The sequence below is a fragment of the Gekko japonicus genome, unplaced genomic scaffold (assembly GCF_001447785.1).
Source record: "Gekko japonicus isolate JY-2015 unplaced genomic scaffold, Gekko_japonicus_V1.1 scaffold946, whole genome shotgun sequence".
In the NCBI taxonomy this organism is placed as follows: Eukaryota; Metazoa; Chordata; class Lepidosauria; order Squamata; family Gekkonidae; genus Gekko; species Gekko japonicus.
In genome coordinates, this window is record NW_015162506.1 from 428,054 (window position 1) to 448,198 (window position 20,145).

General features: G+C 46.4%; 1 protein-coding gene across 1 annotated transcript in view; it reads left to right on the forward strand.

Annotated features, from left to right (window-relative positions):
• The window catches only part of TAF4 (TATA-box binding protein associated factor 4), a 129,046-nt gene that overhangs the window by 104,543 nt on the left and 4,358 nt on the right, over positions 1 to 20,145 (forward strand). Inside the window, exons 9-15 of the mRNA XM_015406134.1 lie at positions 147 to 294; positions 1,293 to 1,407; positions 2,494 to 2,601; positions 2,846 to 2,939; positions 9,040 to 9,165; positions 10,853 to 10,909; positions 11,083 to 11,202. Coding sequence (XP_015261620.1) covers positions 147 to 294; positions 1,293 to 1,407; positions 2,494 to 2,601; positions 2,846 to 2,939; positions 9,040 to 9,165; positions 10,853 to 10,909; positions 11,083 to 11,202 — 768 coding nt within the window. The remainder of the gene's footprint in view (positions 1 to 146; positions 295 to 1,292; positions 1,408 to 2,493; positions 2,602 to 2,845; positions 2,940 to 9,039; positions 9,166 to 10,852; positions 10,910 to 11,082; positions 11,203 to 20,145) is intronic.

The window sequence follows — 20,145 nt, forward strand, 5'->3', positions numbered from 1 at the left end:
AAAAATAAACGAGTGGCCATTCTTAGCAAGTCATCTGTTTGCAAAGCACGTTGGTCTGAGCAGCGCTTCTCTATTGGACGCCAAGCAGCCTTTGCATTCTTACCTACTTCAGTAGCATTAATCCCACCCCCCTCCAATTTTTTCAGGTCATCCAGCAGTCTCAAAAACCGGGCACGTTGATTAGGCCTCCGCAGGTGACGTTGACACAGACCCCAATGGTGGCCTTGCGACCACCCCACAACCGTATTATGCTTACCGCTCCCCAGCAAATTCAGCTGAACCCTCTTCAGACAGGTAAGACAGATGCATTCCCTTTAGGGTGGTGGGATTTGTTCTGTCAATAGCAAAGCCCCACCTAGTGTTCAGTCCTAAAATTGCACCTGGGAAATAGCCGTCGTTAAGTCACCACCACATATCACCCACACAGTCCCTGATCGATTCATGGGCAGGATATTTGTGGATAAGTTCTCGAAAGACGCAGCAGGAAGGCAGTTTTCTTTCTGAATCGCAGGTGGACCTATTTAAAGAAAAAGAGAGGATGTAATCCATGGTTGACTCTAATTTGACACTTGACTAAAAATTTGTTTCCAGACCTGTATCAATTTCCAGTGGAAAAAAGAGCTATTGAAATTGCACACGTTTGATGCTGTCAGTAGAGTTTATGTCTAATATCAGGAGCCTTGGGTTGTGTCAGCTCTGGAAAATACTTGTTCGGTGAGAGGTCAAAATGATTTGAAGGTACCCGTAGCAAAGAACAAGAGCCCAGCAGCACCTTAAAGACTAACACAAATGTGTGGCAGAGCTTTTGTGAGTCGCTGCTCACTTCTTTAGGAAGTTCCTCCCCTGCCACAAATTTTGTTAGTCTCTATCGTTATTTTGTTAGTTGCTCTTTTCTACTGCTGCAGACTGACTAACGTAGCAACTCCCCTTGGTCTGAAGATACCTGGAATATGAAAAAGATAGCGTTCATGTAAAAATGTTATCCATTCTCTTTATTATGAAATAATTCTTGTAGTGGTCTCTTTCCAAAGTTATCGTGTGCGCGCTAGTATTTTGTGTGCAAACATCTCAAACAGCTTGGCTGTAGACAGTCCATTTGAGGCAGCTGTGTGCATTTGTGTATCTTTGCACTAATCCCTTCCCCTTTAAAGAATCCCTCCCACGAAAGCTGAACTCTTCCGTCGGCGCAAATTTCCTGCCATTCTCTCGTTTTGTGTAGTTTTTGCTGATTTCCGTTGCCGTGTTAAGAGTATCAGTCTTGATGTGTGTGTTTTCTTTTCCCTTCCTTGCAGTCCCTGTGGTAAAACAGACAGTATTACCTGGAACCAAAGCTCTTTCCACTTTTTCAACCCAAGCAGCAGCTGCTCAAAAAAATAAACTCAAAGAACCCGGGGGAGGCTCTTTTAGGTAAGGAGTCCTCCAGCGTGTGTTTGTGTTAAAAGACATGACGGGGGGCAAGAGGGGACCACTAGAGATAATACTGACGGGGATGCTGGCTAGAGACGGCCATGGAGGATTTGCAACCCATTTGGGGATAAATAGCCAGGCTTCTTGGTAGGACTGCAGGTTAGCTGGTGGTGGGATCCCTGGTTACTTTGCCAGGCTATTTGCTTACACCTCTGGGTATTCCGTGTCCACTCTTTTATATTGGAACCCTTATGTTTTCGATCATTGTCTGTGGTCTCCCACAGTAAAATTCTCCTAACTGAAAAATCTGGCGCTGCGGCCCTGCTAAGCCTTTGTTTATAAACCTGAACCTAGCGGCTCCAGTTTCTAAGATTTATCATACGAAACTGCAGTGCTATCTGTCCTCAGTTTATGGGTTTGGTTTTTAACTGTTTTAACTATTTATTGTGAAATGCTTTAACGTTTATTGTGGATTTGTTGTTGTGATCCGCTCTGAGGCCGCTCGCAGGGAGGATGGAATACAAGCCGAAAATAATAATTTGTGTCACAGGAAGAAACCAAACTGAAAATGAACAAATATATATATGTTCATTTTCAGTTTGGTTTCTTCCTGTGACACAAATAGTATATTTGGAAATAGTATATTCTGCCTTTTAATCCCTATAAGAAAGCATGAATATTCCATAATGGAAACCTTCCTTACTTTTTGAACTGAGATCTCTGTCATAAATAACAGCAGCTTTTAATCACTTGGTTGGACTCTACTTCTCTGCTTCTTCTGTAACCGCAATAAGTTACTGATGATGTCTAGTTTAGGCCAGGTTTTGATGATAGCAATATAGTTAATTAAAAACGCGCACACACAAAACCAAACTCCTTGTCTTGGATTTGCTTTATTTTTGTTATCCGAAATCCATTCTGCTGCCCAATTGATCAGTGCATGTTGATATTAAATTGAGATTGCCCTCTTACTGTGTTGGGGGGGAGGGGGCTTGCAAAACTAATTCATGAATTTCTTGGCTGTTCTTTTGCTTTTAGATAAGAGTGAAAGATTGATTTTGATTGCAATGTTTTCCGTTTCTGAAGGGACGACGACGACATTAATGATGTCGCATCGATGGCGGGCGTCAACCTATCGGAATGCGCGTATATTGGCTACCAATTCCGAGTTGGTGGGGACGTTAACGAGATCGTGTAAAGACGAAACCTTTCTTCTCCCAGCACTTTTGCAAAGAAGGATATTAGAAATAGGTAGGCTTCTGATGATGTGCAGAAGTTGACACATGCAGATTTTTGTTAAGCTCTCTATAAACTGCTTAAGCACTGTGTTGGGGGGGAGGGGGCTTGCAAAACTAATTCATGAATTTCTTGGCTGTTCTTTTGCTTTTAGATAAGAGCGAAAGATTGATTTTGATTGCAATGTTTTCTGTTTCTGAAGGGATGACGACGACATTAATGATGTCGCATCGATGGCGGGCGGCAACCTCGCGGAAGAGAGAGCGCACATATTCGATATTGGCTACCAATTCCGAGTTGGTGGGCACGTTAACGAGATCGTGTAAAGACGAAACCTTTCTTCTCCCAGCACTTTTGCAAAGAAGGATACTAGAAATAGGTAGGCTTCTGATGACGTGCAGAAGTTGACACATGCAGATTTTTGGTAATCTCTCTATAAACTGCTTAAACGCTGGACTGCTGGGACCTTACATGGCAACAAACCCAAGTTTCCCCCCAAATACAGACCCAGTGGGAGAGCTGCAGCTGGTACTTGCTCTCCAGCAGCCATCCCCCATATGCTGCACAGCTTTCTAGACATGAGCTCATCTCATTAACAGATTTAACTTTTAACTGTAGAGACAGTCTGAGGTATACCCTTGAAAAGCATATCATGCAAAGCAACCCTAAAGCGCAGTGTGAATCAGCTGACGCATGCTTGTCCCTTGATTTCAAATCCTGCAATCCTCCGGTTTGATCACATGAGCCAGCAAATAAGTAGGTGATGCTGATGTGGCAGTGTCTTGGCTAGCATGATGGCGTGATTAGACCCAGAACTTGATCCTGGTGTACCAGCGCACGTCAGCACAGTTGCGCAGGGTATGTGAGATAGGAGCAAGTTTTGTCCTCATGCTGTCTATGAGGTACTGTAAGAGGTAGCTGTATTTGGCGCACTCTTATAGTGCACTGACTTGGTGCCTCTTTGTTTGTTAACTTAGAATCATAGAGTTGGAAGGGACCTCCGGGGTAATCTAGTCCAATCCCTTGCATAATGCAGGAAATTCGTAGATACCTCCCCCCCACACCCTCAGTGGCCCCTGTTCCACACCCAGAAGATGACAAAAAACCTCCAGGATCTCCAGCCAAACTGGCCTGGAGAAAAATTGCTTCCTGGCACCCAAAGTGGCGATCAGCATTTCCTTGGACGTGTAAGAAAGCTTCTATAACATGTATCGTGCAAGCTAAAAATGTAATATAAAGGATGGATAACAGCCACAATAACCAATAATCAGACCCAAAGGAAACTGAAAACATGCGCTAAATGTCTATGCAATATATTATCCAATATTCAAAGCATATCAAAATATACAAAAAGTGAGTTAAACAATCATAGTAATTAAATTCATAGTTGTTAATGAAGTTCTCTGGAATGACGTATCGTTTCGTTGAGACTTCCTCTGAACCTTACACTGCACATTGTATTTTTACACACATGTTTTAATGAATGTTGTAAGGTTCAGAGGAAGTCTCAACGAAACGATACGTCATTCCGAAGAACTTTGTTAACAAGCTACAAATGTAGCATTTGTTTTTCAAAACATTTGCCATATAGGTTTGTACCACTGAGATATCTCCTATTTGGTTGCAGTTTCCTGTTATGGGAAATTACTTCCAGGTTTCTTATGAAAGCGGCTGTCTGTTTCCAAACAGCAGCATACTTGGCCGTGCAGCTGGAAGACGGGGCATTCAGTTCTGGCATAGCCCAGAGCCTTTAAGTGGCCTTTGATAGATGTGTCTAATAGCTGATTGCTGTTCTCTAGAGTTGGACTGTTAGGTGACCTAGATCACTGAGCACCGTGAAGGTCATGAAGCTCCTCTCATACTAAAGAGTTAACAGGAATACAGGTAAAGGTAAAGGTTTCCCTTGCTCGAAAGCCAGTCGAGTCCAACTCTAGGGTTGTGGTGCTCATCTCCGTTTCAAAGCCGAAGAGCCAGCGCTGTCCGAAGACGTTTCCGTGGTCATGTGGCCGGCATGACTAAACACCGAGGCGCACAGAACGCTGTTACCTTCCCACCGAAGTGGTACCTATTTATCTACTTGCAATTTCTTGCTTTCGAAGTGCTAGGTTGGCAGGAGCTGGAACTAGAGATGAAGAAGAAGAAGAGAAGAAGAGATTGGATTTATACCCCGCCCTCCACTTGGAGTCTCAGAGCGGCTTACAACCTCCTTTCCCTTCCCCTCCCCACAACAGACACCCTGTGAGGTGGGTGGGGCTGAGAGAGCTCTGACACAAACTGCTCTTTTTCAAGGACAGCTGTGCCAGAGCTTGTGACTGACCCAAGGTCACATCAGCAGGTGCAAGTGGAGGAGTGGGGAATCAAACCCGGTTCTCCCAGATTAGAGTCTGCGCACTTAACCACTACACCAAACTGGAGCTCACTCCGTCATGCGGCACACTCGGGTCTCGAACTGCTGAACTACCGACCTTCCGCAGCCTGCAGTTCAGTGTCTTAACCACTTGAGTCACCGCAGCTCCAACAGGAATATAGTCACTATTATTTAAGCAGTGTAATTCCTCCACCAGAAGAGCAAGATTCGAGTCTGGTCACACCTTAAAGGCCAACAAGATTTCCCGGTTAGAAGTTTTTAAGAGTCAAAACTCCCTTCGTCAGATACTCTGGAGAGCCTATACTTTGGAAACCTTGTTAGTTTCAGGTGAGTAGCCATGTCGGTCCGCAGTAGAAGACCAAGATTCGAGTCCGGCAGCTTAAAGGCCAACAAGATTTCCAGGGTAGAAGTTTTTAAGAGTCAAAACTCCCTTCGTCAGATACAAAAGGGAGCTTTGACTCTGGAGAGCTTATACCTTGGGAATCTTGTTAGTTTCAGGTGAGTAGCCATGTTGGTCCGCAGTAGAAGACCAAGATTCGAGTCCGGCAGCATCTGACAGGCCTACAAGATTTGCAAGGTGTAAGCCTTTGAGAGAGAACGCTCCCTTTGTTAGAGATGGGAGGGAGCTTTGACTCCGGGGAGCCTTGCCTCTCTAAAGCTTATTCCCTGGAGATCTTGTTGGTCTTCGAGGTGCTCCTGGACACGAATTTTGACCTCCTCCTACAGAGCAACACGGTTACCCACCCACCTGAAACTGAGTTCCTTCACTAGGTGCACATTCCATTTGGCCTTCAGAGTCTTAGACTATTAGCCACATGAGTGCATAACATATCAGATTGCTGAGTTACACTGGAGAGAAAGGTAGCAAAGACGAATCTGGCCCACAGGCCTCTTGGTCTGCACCCACTTGCTCGTTGCCTAGATGACGCAATTGTGTGAATGATCCATCACAGGTCAGCCTCCCCAGGGAGAGGGTCCAGGTTGCATTGAGTGATGTTCTTTTGGACAGAGTCGGTTCTCACACTCAGCTGGTATTGGCCTGTTTAACACAGGTATCCCTCCCTCCCTCCCTCCCTCCCTTGGTCCAAATTATATAGTAGCAACCCTTGTAGGTGCTTTCTAAAGCTTAGGAGACCTGGCCCATATAGAAACTGAATAATATTTACCAGTTAAGAAACTGCAGTAAGACTTCCTGTAGTGGCTTGTAGTTCCTTAGGAAGGACCTGAAGTCCGAAACACTAATCAATACCTAGGAAAAGTGTTGGACATCTATTCCAGACTTCATTGTGGACATCTATTCCAGACTTGATTGTTGTGAGAGGTTGTTATTCTGGACTTTGTTCTTTCCCTTTGGGATATTATGGACTTGTGTATTTTCCTATGATGGATTACATGTATTGAATTACTTATTGTGTTGAAGCCTCTTCCTAATAGCTCTTGTGCGGGTTGGTCAGTACACAGTTGTTATTTATTGGTTTCCCCTGGTTATAATTTACTGTGGACTGTATTATTGTTGTTGCTGAAACGCTTGCTGGTCTCTAAGGTGCCACACGGGGGGCTTGAATCCAAGTGTTCTCCTGCAGACCAGCACGGCTGCTCTCTCAGACTTTCCTCATAGGACTGGTAGGAGGTCTGGCTTGCCCAGCATACGGATTGTGGCAGGATTCCTTTTGCTTCAGGACAGATGCTGTCTCCAGTGCCTTCCCATCGTACCTGGGGCCCAGATGTGGCCTGGCTCAGTGACAGTGTCCACCCAGTGTGCTGCAGCAGTGAGAAAGGCAAGCGCTGTGTTAGGGATTATCGGGAAAGGGGCTGAGAATAAAACGGCCGACAGTATAATGCCCCTGCATAGATCTATGGTGCGGCCTCATTTGGAATAATGTGTACAGTTCTGGCCACCCTATCTCAAAAAAGGACATTGCAGCGCTGGAAGCAGTCCAGAGGAGGGCGGCCAAGATGATTCAGGGGGTTGGAGCACCTTCCCTGTGAGGAAAGGCTGAGGAGCGAGATTACTAAGGGGGGGGGGGCATGATAGAGGTTTATAAAACCATGCATGGGATGGAGAGAGCTGACAAACAGAACGTTTCCTCCCGCTCCCCAAAGACTAGAACTTGAGGACATACAACGAAGGTAATAGGCAATAGGTTTAGGATGGACAAAAGGAAATACTACTTTACGCAGTGAAAGAGTCACTAAAAATGTGAAATCTGTTACCAGAGGATGGAGTGTTGGCCACAGGAATAAGCAGATTTAAAAGGGAATTAGGTAGATTCATGGAGGATAAGTCTTTATCACTCCCACTCAGTATTAGCAAATCCTGGAGGTTTCCTCTGGAACCGAATTGAGCCATTCCTCAAGGAGGGGCAGGGAAAATGGTCATAAGGGTAGTGTAGAATGCTTCAGCTTATCCAAGGGGGAGGGTGGGTGGGTCGGAATACATAGTGTTCAGTACATAGAACAGTGTTTCCCAAAATCTTGATACCCAGGGCACTGTTTCGTTTTGTTTTTTTGTTCTAGATTAGAAGGCACTCTTCGCTCTTGCGTATGTTTCTGGATCGGCTGCCAGAAAAATGTACAGTCACCTTTCCATGCAGCTCAGCTAACATTTCTTCCAAGTGTCCTTCCCCTTTGCCCCTTTTGCCCAGCCAGTCAGCCAGATAGGATGTGATATCTGGGCAGCAGGGATTCTTCAGCTGTAAAGAGTCTTGAGGTGTCCTTCCACTAATAGGATGAGGGTGGAGGATTAGTACTACCTATTTGTGTGGTCTGGCAGGTGTAGAACAGTGTCTCGATTTTTGTGTGTGGCACTTTCAGGCCCTTTCTGGCACATAATTTGGCAATCATAACTTTTATGTATTTATTTTTCATTTTACTTGATTTATAGCCGAACTCTTTCCTTGAGGGAGGGAAGGCGGCATAGAATAGTCCGATCTCGTCAGGTCTCGGAAGCTAAGCAGGGTCGGTCCTTGGAGGGGAGACCACCAAGGAAGGCTCTAAGGAGGAAGGCCATGGCCAACCACCTCTCCTTCTCACTCGCCTCGAAAGGCGCTTGCTGGGTTTTCCACAAGCTGTGACTTGACAGCGCTTGCATACGTTTCTCCTTTGGACTCGAGGCAGATCACGAAATTTCAAAAACGATTCAATCAGACAGCATAAGAGATGCAACAAGCAACGCAACAGGACGAGGGTCATAGCACTGGCCAACGATGCAAACGAAAAAAAAACCTGTTCTAAGACACGGCATGCCGTAATGCCAAAAGTGGGTTACAAAGGTAGAAGACGGTGTAGCACGTTTAGTGTAAATGTGCAACAGGTATGCATTTTCCCCTCCATGTGGTATGAAAATGACCGTTGAAATTTTTTACGGTTGTTAAAATCAGTACTGTTAGCAGCTCCAAAACAAGGTCTGTGAAAGGTAACAGGCTAAACTCTGGGCAAACGGAAACATATGGAGCCATCAGTCGTCAGGGCAAGGCATTACTTCTACTCAGAGAATCTATACGCCCAATTACTACCAAAAGCTGGAGATGACAGACAATTAGGTGACTGCTCTCTTAACATTCTGTGGTGTTAGACAGTTTCTCCAGGTATGCCCACTGCTGGATGCAAAATGTGGGTCCTGATGAACCGTTTGTCTAACCCAGTGGCCCTGTTCTTTTGTTCTCCAAATACTGAGCTCTGGGAGGAGAGAAATTCGGTAGGATAAATGTCAAATGCACTTTAGGTGCCCTGATGGGATCCGGTGCTCTAAGGAACTGTACTTTTAAAACAATCTCTGAAAGAGAAGAGTTAGCTGGAAAATACTGCTTAGAATGTGAAATCCTGATGAGATCACAGACTAAGACAAAATGCTGGGGAATTAAATGAGGGGGAAATCGCTTTGACTGGCTGTTTGTGAATGGCCAAGTGAAACACGTGAGCTTCGATGATATGCACGATCGTCTCCTTTAGCTTCACACGCTACCAGCATGCGGCTTTTTGTTTCTCTTTCAACTTTCTAACGAGAACGGTTTTCTCATGTTTTGCAGGACGATGAAAGATACGATCAAGCGAGCGACGTTCGGGCGCAGCTCAAGTTCTTTGAGCAGCTTGATCAAATCGAGAAACAGCGGAAAGACGAACAAGAAAGGGAAATTTTAATGCGGGCAGCAAAGGCAAGTTGCTTGGGGACTTTGCCCCTAATGGACTGGCAAAGTGTCACATTTGACATCAAAACAGGAGAGGTTCTTTGGGCTGTGGAGTTAAGCAGGAAGTTCTCTTTGTAACTATAGACCCCACTCTGCTGGTGTGCTTTTTGTCTTAGCCCCACTGTGTTTAGGCCACTAACGGGCATCATGGTGGGCTCCATAGACACCTGTCCTTTCGATGGTAGAGGACTCCCACTCCCAAAATTTAGAAATTTGGAGAATGGCCTTCAGCTGAGTATGTGGACCTGGCCTCTGGCAGAACAACAGGAGAAACGCTGGTGTGCTTAGAACGTAAGAGAAGCCATGTTGGGTCAGGCCAATGGCCCATCCAGTCCAACACGCTGTGCCAGACAGTGGCCAAAACCCAGGTGCCATCAGGAGGTCCACCAGCGGGGCCAGAACACCAGAAGTCCTCCCACTATTGCCCCCCAAGCACCAAGAATACAGAGCATCACTTGCCCCAGACATAAGAACAAAGACAGGCCATGTTGGATCAGGCCAATGGCCCATCCAGTCCAACATTCTATGTCACACAGTGGCCAAAACCCAGGCGCCATCAGGAGGTCCCCCAGCGGGGCCAGAAGCCCTCCCACTGTTGCGCCCCCCCCCCAAGTACCAAGAATACTGAGCATCATTGCCCCAGACAGAGTGTTCCATCTATACCAGGGGTGGCCAGACTTGCTTAACATAGGAGCCACATAGAATAAACATCAGATGTCTGAGAGCCGCAAGACGTGAACAAATATTACACACGTTTTAATTGAAAAATATGCAAATTTGCTTTTATTAATATTAAATTGGTAACTTTAAATGGGGAGGGAGGGGAGAAAGAAAGGTGGAAAGACAGCAGATAGATGGGAGAGGGAGGGAGAGGTGGAAAGAAAGCAACTTTAACATTAATTGTGTCCTCCATGCCAGCTGGTGGGGGAGGTGTTGAGAATGCATTTAAAGTTCAAGTTCCTTTCTTTCTCTGCACTGGCTGGGGAAGGGAAGACCAATTGGGGAGGAATTCAAACCTGGGTTTCCAAGATCCTGATCTGAAACTTTAACCACTTCACTACTCTGGCTCAGTTTGGGTTGCACAGTTTTTTAGCCTCTGGCTCACACATTTTTACCTTAGCTCAGGAAGGAGGGCTCCAGAGCAAACTAATTGATGCAGTAGCCAAATCGCTCGCTCACAACTTTAATGCCAGTAGCTCACAAAGTAGAATTTTTGCTCACAAGACTCCACAGCTTAGAGGGAGCACTGGTGTATGTGTGTTTTTGTGTCTGTATATGAATGAGAATGTAAAATGTTGATCAGGTAAAGAATATAATTAAAGGGTGAATAAACACAGCAATTCGAAAGCAAGAAACTGCAAGTAGATATATAGGTACCACTTTGGTGGGAAGGTAACAGCATTCCGTGCGCCTCGGCGTTTAGTCATGCCGGCCACATGACTATGGAAATGTCTTCGGACAGCACTGGCTCTTTGGCTGGGAAACAGAGATGATCACTGCCCCCTAGAGTCGGATTCGACTAGCTCTCGAGCAAGGGAACCCTTTACCTTTACACACAGCCAAAACATTTTGAAGACATTTCTGCCCTGTCTTACCCATTTTTTTTTTGTTCTTTTCTCTCTCCATCTATGATCAAAATGCTTAACCAACACAGTCTCGATCTAGACAAGAAGATCCAGAACAGCTTAGGTTGAAACAGAAGGCCAAGGAGGTATGTTTTCAAAGTCCTTGTATCGTCATCTACTACATTGACCACCGTGGCGCTATACGTACGATACCATTTCCCACTATATAAAAACTGCCCGGCAAAAAAGGGTGAATTTAAAAAAAGAACAACTACAGAACTGAAAATTGTGACTTTCTGTTTTTGATACGCACACACAGATGCAGCAACAAGAACTGGCACAAATGAGACAGAGGGAAGCCAACCAAACTGCTTTGGCGGCAATCGGTCCCAGAAAGAAGAGGAAAGTGGACTCTCCAGGCGCTGGACCAGGGACAGAGGTAAAACCCGTGGCTCCTTTTGAATAATATACCCTGGTGCATCCTAGGCTTCTTAATAGCCGAGGTACAATTTTTTCCCCCTGAATTTGAAATGGAGAGGTTCACCATTCCCCCCTGGAAAAGGTTACTGCCGGAATGGGCAAGAATAAGAAACCACCTACCTGTGGCAGAGTATCCCCACTATGACTCCGTGTGATGACCCCAAAGGGTTCTGAAGGCAAGAGACTTCCAGAGGTGGTTTGCCACTGGTTTTGCCTGGTCTTCCCTGATGGTCTCCCATCCAGGTACTAACCAGGGCCAACCCTGCTTAGCTTCTGAGATCTGACGAGATCAGGTTATCCTGGGCTATCCAAGTGAGGTACTTAAAGAATAGGGAATCTTAATTGCTCCACAGAGTATGGAGAAACTGTTGCTGTCTCACATCAGACATTTAAGGAATAGTGCAATGCAATTCTGGACCAAGTGAAAGATCCAGGGATTAATGTTGATTTTTGTAGCATATTTGTCGGTAGCCCTTCTCCCTTCTCCCCCCCTTAACCTTTGCTGTGTTTGACAAGCAAATTTATTGGAAAATAGAATGGGGCTGGATTATGAGGACTGGGGGATGTTATGCTGAGTGATTATCCAGGAGGCCGATAGTAGTGCTTCCTACCCCTCTTTCCCCTTCATTCCCAGTCACCCACTGAAGCATGAACATGAAATCTTCTGCAGTCCCCATTCCACTCCTCCTGTTTCTTCCTGGTGAACCATTATTTGAAATATCCCGTACAGCCGGGAGCAAGGCCACTACTGTTGGGGTGGATCCAACAATCCTCCACATGGTCTTCTTCCTCCAGCCTAAGGAGCTTTCCCCCAACTTAAGGGGCTCTTCTTCCAATGGTAGACAGGGTAGGGGTAGACAGGGTAGGGGTAGACAGGGTAGCCACCCCAGGGTAGCCACCCCATTTCATTTATCTTGCAGAAGAGACCCATGCCAGTGGGCTGCCAATGAGGCCAAGGCGCAAGTATGCACCGAATGCGACAGGCTACCTCGTGCTGTAGCTTTGCACCTTGGAATAGCAAAGCCTAGCTTGTTGAAGGCTAGTTGTAACCGCGATTATTATGAACAAACGGGGTTGTGTCTGATGCTCTCTTGCACAAAGAGAGCCATCACAGCAAAGCTGAGATAAGGCTAGTAGCGGATTTTGTAGAGCTCAGGCCCCAAAAACAAACAAACAAACAAACAGTCAAGATCGCCTGTGCCTAGAAACAAGTTTCAGCACTCTAGCGGCTGAGCTTACTCTGCTGGTTGCAGCCAGTGAGGAGAGCAGGGTGACTGTCTGCCCGTAAAAATAAGGTCTTCCATGTGCCAGTTTGGTGTTGTGGTTAAGTTCGCAGACTCTAATCTGGGAGAACCGGGTCTGATTCCCCACTCCTCCACCTGTACCTGGCTGGATGACCTTGGGCAAGCCGTAGTTCTGATAAGAGCTGTTCTTGAAAAAGAGCAGTCTCTGTCAGAGCTCTCTCAGCCCCACCTACCTCACAGGGTGTCTGTTGTGGGGAGGGGGAGGGAAAGGAGTTTGTAAGCCGCTCTGAGACTCCCTTGGGTAGTGAAGGGCGGGGTATAAATCCAATCTCCTCTTCCTCCTCCTCCTCCTCCTCTTCTTTCTACATAATTATGAGATTCTGTGTCCAGATTTATTTATTATTTATTTATTTCATTCCATTTGTATCCCGCCCTCCCTGCCAAAGCAGGCTCAGGGTGGCTATGTTGCTCTACATTGTCACTGGCTAGTACGTGCAAGCCATGGAGGGCGGTTTTCCCCTCCTGGCATCTTATAATTACATCGTGTGGCCTTGTTGTCATTGTGTACCTCCGGGATGGTTCATTGGCCGTGAAGCGAACTGGGAGGCTGCTCCTTAAAGCAACTCTGAGCACCGAGTTGCCACATACTTGTCAAAGTACTGAGTGGGAGGTTAAGGAGTCCCGCCTCATTTGTCTGTGTGTACACGCGTGCCTTTAGCTTAACGTCCCCTTTTATGTATGGAATCTGCTTTATATTCCCCGGGAAGTCTTGTTTGCTGTTTGGCAAGCTCTGATTAATTTAGTTATCTTAGATTAATCAGTCACTGGATAGCCAAATCAACTGCCGGCTTCCTGAATTGAAGCTTTTGTTGCCTTAATTAAGAACCAGCTGCTGTGGGTCTAATTGACTCACAGCTGTGCATCTGCTGTCACAGTTGACATTTTTAAACTGAGCTCCCCTCGTCTCTCTTTGCACTGCCCACATTTCTTTGCAGCGAAAGGCCTATTACCCAAATGGTTTGTTGGACCAGGTCTGTACGCTATTGTCCGAGGAATGCTAAATTGCTAATTACATGTGCAATCACCTTTTAAGCAAAACTGTTCAGCAAGTGCTTATGAGAGACCGATGAAATACACCGTCACTTCTGTGCCATTTCACAATTAACTTGAGGACATAACATTTGCTCTCAAAGAGAACACCGACCTCCCAGTTCTGTCTTGGCAAATTAATGATTGCTGTCATTGTTTACATTTTTAGCTGCTTGCGCATTTATGGGGGCATTTCAAAATATACTGTGAAAAATACCTCCAAAGTGAGCTTCCAATTTGTGGATCAGGGATGGCGATGGTTCTCCCTGGACCTCGGGGGAGCGACTCGCACACCAGCGGTATGGAGGGGTGCTGCCTCAAGTAGCACCCATACGGAGCCTTTGTGATAGGCTCCAGGCCATAGGGCTTTTGAGGGGCAGCCTCTTCGACGGCTCAATGCTGGAGAATTGAGGCTTCCCTCCGCCCTGATGGTCATACCGCTGTGTGGTCCTCGGGCACAAGCTGATACAACTGGAACAAGAGCTGGAGATCGAGCGGAATATCGATTACTGTGAGCGAGGTCAGAGAAATGACCGACAATGAACGTGAGTTCAAAATAAGTGGAATATTTTAAAAGCGAACCCCCCCCCCCCCGTGGGAAAAGCGGAGCGCAAAGAGGGACACCTCTTATGCGAATGGACAGATAAGCATAACGAAGGGGGCAGGGGGGGAAACAAGCAGCGATTTTGTTTTGAGAGACTTACTTGAGTGCTGACATCGAGGTGACGATTTTTCGAGTCTGCGAGAAACGGTTTGGAATTGTAAACAATCGTATAAAATGGCGGCCTCGCAAAGAAAGTTTAAAACGAAACTGGCGGGTAGTGAGTGTCCAAAACCGGAAGAGAGAGCAGACGTCATGAAAATGTTAGCGGATATGCTTAAGCCGGTGATGGAGCAATTCGATGGTTTTAACCAGCAACTGACTTCGCTGAATCAAAATTTTGCATCCCAGTAGCTCCAACTGGCAGAAACGGCAAAGAAGGTGGAGCATACGACTGAGAGAATTAAAGAGATAGACACCACAAACAAGAAAATGAAGAAAAGAAGGGGGAAGTTGAAGCAAAACAAAACTTCCAAGAAAACCGTTTGATCTTCTTCGTGGTCTCTGTGCATCACACCCTTGGGAATACTGCGCCTGCGCTGAACCTTCTCGGTACCGGTAGCTAGCAAAAGGGATTTTCGCGCCTCTCCCAGGTCACGCGCCGGCTCCACTGCGCATGACCAAGGAGGGGCACGCAGATCCCGCCAGTTCAAGGACTTAATTTCTTTTCTTCAAACCAATGGAATTTCGTACAGGTGGGCGATCCCAGAGGGTGTCATCTTTAAAATCAACGACAAAAGAGAAAAGATTGACTCCATTTTTAAAGCCAAAGAATTTTTGAGACGCCAGTTTGGATTGGAGGAAGAATCCAAAGATGAAGAATCGAAATCAAGTGACTCTGCTACCTCTGGAACGGATGAGGACTCTGCTGTAGAAACGGGTGCAGGCGCAACGAAAGTTACATATGATTTCAGAGACAGAAAACCAAAGTAAAGGCTCTGAAAATTGCCTTTTGAAGCAAATAATAAGATGCTCAGAAAGTTCTCTCGCAACAACTAACATACTAACATTGAAGGCGAGACAAACAAGAACTCTACAAGTATATTGTTGTACTAACACTTTTATTGATAACACTTAGATTAACACGGATATGATCTCCTCCTCTTGGGTTTTTAGTGTAGTGTGGTTATCTATCCTTAGATGTAATCCCCTTCCCTTATATTTTCTTTGTAGTTTTGTAGTCTTATAAAAAAATAATAAAAAATATTCCTCCGGGGATTTAAAACCCCCCCGAAAACCTCCAAAGTAATCAGAGGTCCCTGCAATAGCTCCTACCTATTACCGCAACTTCGGCATTGATCCATTTTGCGCCAAGAGTGACTCAAAAGGGCCACATGATATTTTACTTCCTCTCCTTCCTACTGCAAGGCCCAGATCACGGGAGGTGGTAGTTCCACTCTATCCTGCTATGGTCAGGCCTCACCTGGAATACTGTGTCCAGTTTTGGGCACCACATTTTAGGAAGGATGTTGACAAGCTCGAGCGTGTCCAGAAGAGGGCAACCAGGATGGTGAGAGGGTTGGAATCCAGGTCTTACGAGGAAAGGCTGAAAGAGTTGGGTATGTTTAGCATGGGAAAGAGAAGGCTTAGAGGGGACATGATTGCAGTCTTCAAATATTTGAAGGGCTGTCATGTAGAAGATGGAGCGGATCTATTCTCTCTTGCTCTGGATTGCAAGGCTGGATCTAATGGGTGGAAATTACATGGGGGTTGTTACTGGCTAAATATCAGGAAAAACTTCCTAACTGTAAGAGTGGTTGAGCAGTGGAACAGACTGCCTTGGGAGGTGATGGATGCTCCTTCACTGGATGTTTTCAAGCGGAGGCTGGACGACCATCTTTCGGGTATGTGGGATGTTGTAGGGCTATCTTTCGGCTGTGCTCCTGCAGAGTGCAGGGGGTTGGACTAATAAATAAATAAATAAATAGATAGATGACCTGCAAGATCCCTTCCAACTCTAACATTCTATGATTCTATTATTCTTCTCCTTTGACCCTTCGAGATGGCAATTCATAGAGGAGGTTGCTCCTCCATAGTTCCATCTTATAGCAGAGTACATAGCCCTTGTCCCTGACCTGGGCAGCCTAGGCTAGACCGATCTCCTCAGATCTGTGAAGCTAAGCAGGGTTGGGCCTGGCTACTATTTGGATGGGAGGCCACCAAGGAAGTCCAGGATTGCTATGGCAAACCACCTCTGAGCATCTCTTGTCTTGAGAACCCAACAGGGTTGCCATACGTTGGCTGCGACTTAACTGCAAAAAACCCATAATGTCGCTCTTAAAGTATCTCATAAGAACATAAGAGAAGCCAATGTTGGATCAGGCCAGTGGCCCATCCAATCCAATACTCTGTCACACAGTGGCCAAAAATACCAGGTGCCATCAGGAGGTCCAGCAGTGGAGCCAGGACACTAGAAGCCCTCCCAAGAATACAGCGCATCACTTGCCCCAGACCGAGAGCTCCTATCTATACCTTGTGGCTAATAGCCACCGATGGACCTCTGCTCCATATGTTTATCCAATTCCCTCTTGAAGCCGTCCATGCTCGTAGCTACCACTACCTCCTGTGGCAGTGAATTCCATGTGTTAATCACGTTTTGGGTGAAGAAGGACTTCCTTTTATCTGTTCCCTGTTGGGTAGGGGGTTTTCTGTGAATCCAGGATTTGTGCACAAGCTTCCACCTCTTGGTATATTTCTTAGATTAATGTGGCATTTCTCAGACTTGAAAAACTCCGTCCCATCCTCTTGTGAACAGGTTACCTTCCAGGTCCAATGCAGCACCCTCCACCTGTCCAGCAGGTGTTCCAGCAATGGTCTTTGTGTACGATAGTGTGTTTGCCATAAACTGGCACATACAAGGAGCTGTGGATGGGGTATAGTTCCGTCATTGGCATTAGAAGAAGAACGGAAAAGAACACTTGATCCAATTCTAAAAGCACAAGCAGGGAAAAAGTCCTTATCGACAGCCCCTGCGTGTTCTTTATTTGTAGCTTTCTTCAAGATGTTCTGAAATATGCCGTGCTCACAGCCAGTGCCCCCTCTAAGCTGCGGCGTCTTCTGAGCAAAAAATCCTACTTTTGTGAGCTCCTGGCATTAAAGTTGTGAGCTAGCGATTTGGCTACTGCATAAATTAGTTTGCTCTGGCGCCATCCTTCCTGAGCTAAGACAAAAATGTGTGAGCCAGAGGCTAAAAACCTGTGAGCTGGCTCACACTAACTCAGCTAAGAGGGAGCACTGCTCACAGCCAAGTTCTGAGGTCAAAGCCTCTCTAAGAATTGCATATGGCAACCCCCTCACTGATCTTCATTTCACCCGTGCAGGAGAAATCCCCTGTGAGTTTATGCCTTTCATCTTCTCATTAGAGGAAATTATCCAATTAGTGAGAGAACATCAAATCAATCACCTGCCTTTAAAATACTGGGTCAATTTCCCTGCGTACTTCCTTTTATACAAAACCAGATGAAACTGCTTTGAACAGCTGCACACAGCAATTGTTCATGGTTCCAAACTTCTTTTATTCCACTATAAGGAACGACTGTGTTCAGCCAGCCATTCTGTACAGCCTTAAAACATGTCCAAAGCAACTTGGGGCCAGAACGCTACAGGGAGGCAGCCTTTTAAACTTCAGATTTGTGTGGGAAATTCACTGGCTCATAACGTATGTATCATCTGCCCACCCACAAGTGCCTTGAAGCCACAGGCTAGCTTCAACTGCGGCTCTGTAATTAGTTGTTCAGCCCAGTCAGCTGATTGAGATATTGCTCTGCTAATTTCATCTTTCAGGCTCCTTTTGCAAGATGGGCTGCTTTCAGTTTGACTTATTGTATTCACACACAGGTTTTGACCATACCACTGTTTGCTACATCAGGCAACATTTCTGGAAAACTGCTCCCAATTATGCGGGAAGTAGGATGGGCATGTCGCGGAGTGCGCTCCTTGCTAGGGGTGTGCAAAAAAAAAAATTCGGAAAAATTCGGATTCGGGTTTACTGAACCCGAATTTTTTCGGGAAACCGGAAAAAACCCGAATATCTATATCGGTAAAGCATAGATATCTGAATTTTTTGGGGAAACCCGAAAAATTCGGGTCCATTATAACCAATGGGGCAATTGAAGTCAATGGCAAAAATCCTCTTGAAACTTTGTGGGGGGCTGGGGGGGAGGGGGTTTGGGGTAGAGGCTCCAAACTTGGAGCGTGCTTACTGGAACCTCTCCCCAACATATTTGACCTAGTTCTGGTTTTGGGGCACTGACTGGCAATTGGCAACCTGGCTGGCCTGGCACAGGTGGCAGATTGCTCTGGTTGTTTCTTCTGCTGGGCCTGTCTGGCACAATGCACATGCTAGTGCTGCTGCTACTGTAGAGAGATTCTTTGGTTTGAGCTAAGTTGTAGTTTTGGGGTTTTGGGCACCCAGTTTGGTAGCGCAGGTGGGGGGGCACTTGTATGGTTCTGCTGCAGTGTGGCTGGCTGGTCTGGCAATGTACAGTTTGAAATTGCAACACGCAGCACACTCCCCCAAACAGTTTGCCCCCATCCCTCCATTGTTCTCTATGGTGGGAAAAAAATTACTTTTTTTCCCACCATAGAGAACAATGGAGGGATGGGGGCAAACTGTTTTGGACAGCATGTTTGCAAACTTTTGCCAGCCCAGCCAGCCCCAGCCACACTGCAGCAGAGAAGAACCATACAAGTGGGCCCCCCCACAACCTGTGCCGCCAAACTGGGTGCCCAAAACCCCAAAACCAGCACAACTTGGCTCAAACCAAAGAATCTCTCTACAGCAGCAGCACTGAGGTAGCATGTCTGTGCATTGCCAATGCCAGCCAGACAGGCTCAGCAGCAGGACCAGAGCAATCTGCCCCCCCCCACAACCTGTGCCAAGGTGCAACCAATCAGTGCCCAAACCAACTTGGTGCAAACCAGAGAATTTCTGCAGACAGCAGCAGCAGCCCACAGACTGAGGGAGCAAGCAAGTGCATGCCAGCCAGGCCCCAGCATTGCAACAGAAGAACAAGAGCAATCTGCCACCTGTGCCAGGCCAGCCAGGTTGCCATGCCAGTCAGTGCCCCAAAACCAGAACTAGGTCAAACCAGAGAATCTCTCCAGACTGCACTGGAGCGGCAGCACACAGGCTGAGGGAGCATGTATGTGCATCGCCAATGCCAATGCCAGCCAGCCAGGCCCAGCAGCAGAACCAGTCCACCACAAGTGTGCCAATGTGCCAGTGCCCAAAAAACCCCAAAAGCAAAACAATCTCTCCCCTCTGCAGTGGCAGCGGCCTACATAGGGGAGCATGTTTGCTAATCGCAGCCATGCCCAGCTGCAGAACCAGAGCAATCCTCCCCCCCAGCCCCCCACAAAGTTTCAAGAGGATTTTTGCCATTGACTTCAATGGCCCCATTGGTTATAATGGACCCGAATTTTTCGGGATTCCCGAATTTTTTCGGGATTTTTTTTCGGGATTCCGGACAAGCGCATAAATTGTTAATTCGGGATCCCAAAAGCCGAAAAACGTTATTTTCGGCTTTTTTTCCGGCTTGGGATCCCGAAATGCACATCCCTACTCCTTTCATCCCCAGGTCACCGTTGGATTGTAGCATTCCAATTGCACCCTGCTGAAGTCCCACTATAGTCACCACACAGACTCAGGTTTAGTGGTTAACTATATACAGTGCCGTTTATTTACAAGACACAGCTCTCACCGTCAAAGTGCTTCGCCAAGCAGTCAACATTTAAGTCAGCACACAATGTACAGGACATTCTCAGTTATATACACATAACAACCAATCACATCACTGCTGAGTCACTCTGATAAGACATCAGCATTGCACCAGCCAGAACCGGTTTGCTCTGGTCTCCTGGACTGTTAGTTACTCTGACATCTGTCACTCTAGATTGATCTATTTACATTTGTTACCCATGCTTCACACATGCTGGATACTTACATATTCCAACAGGGCACAGGTTC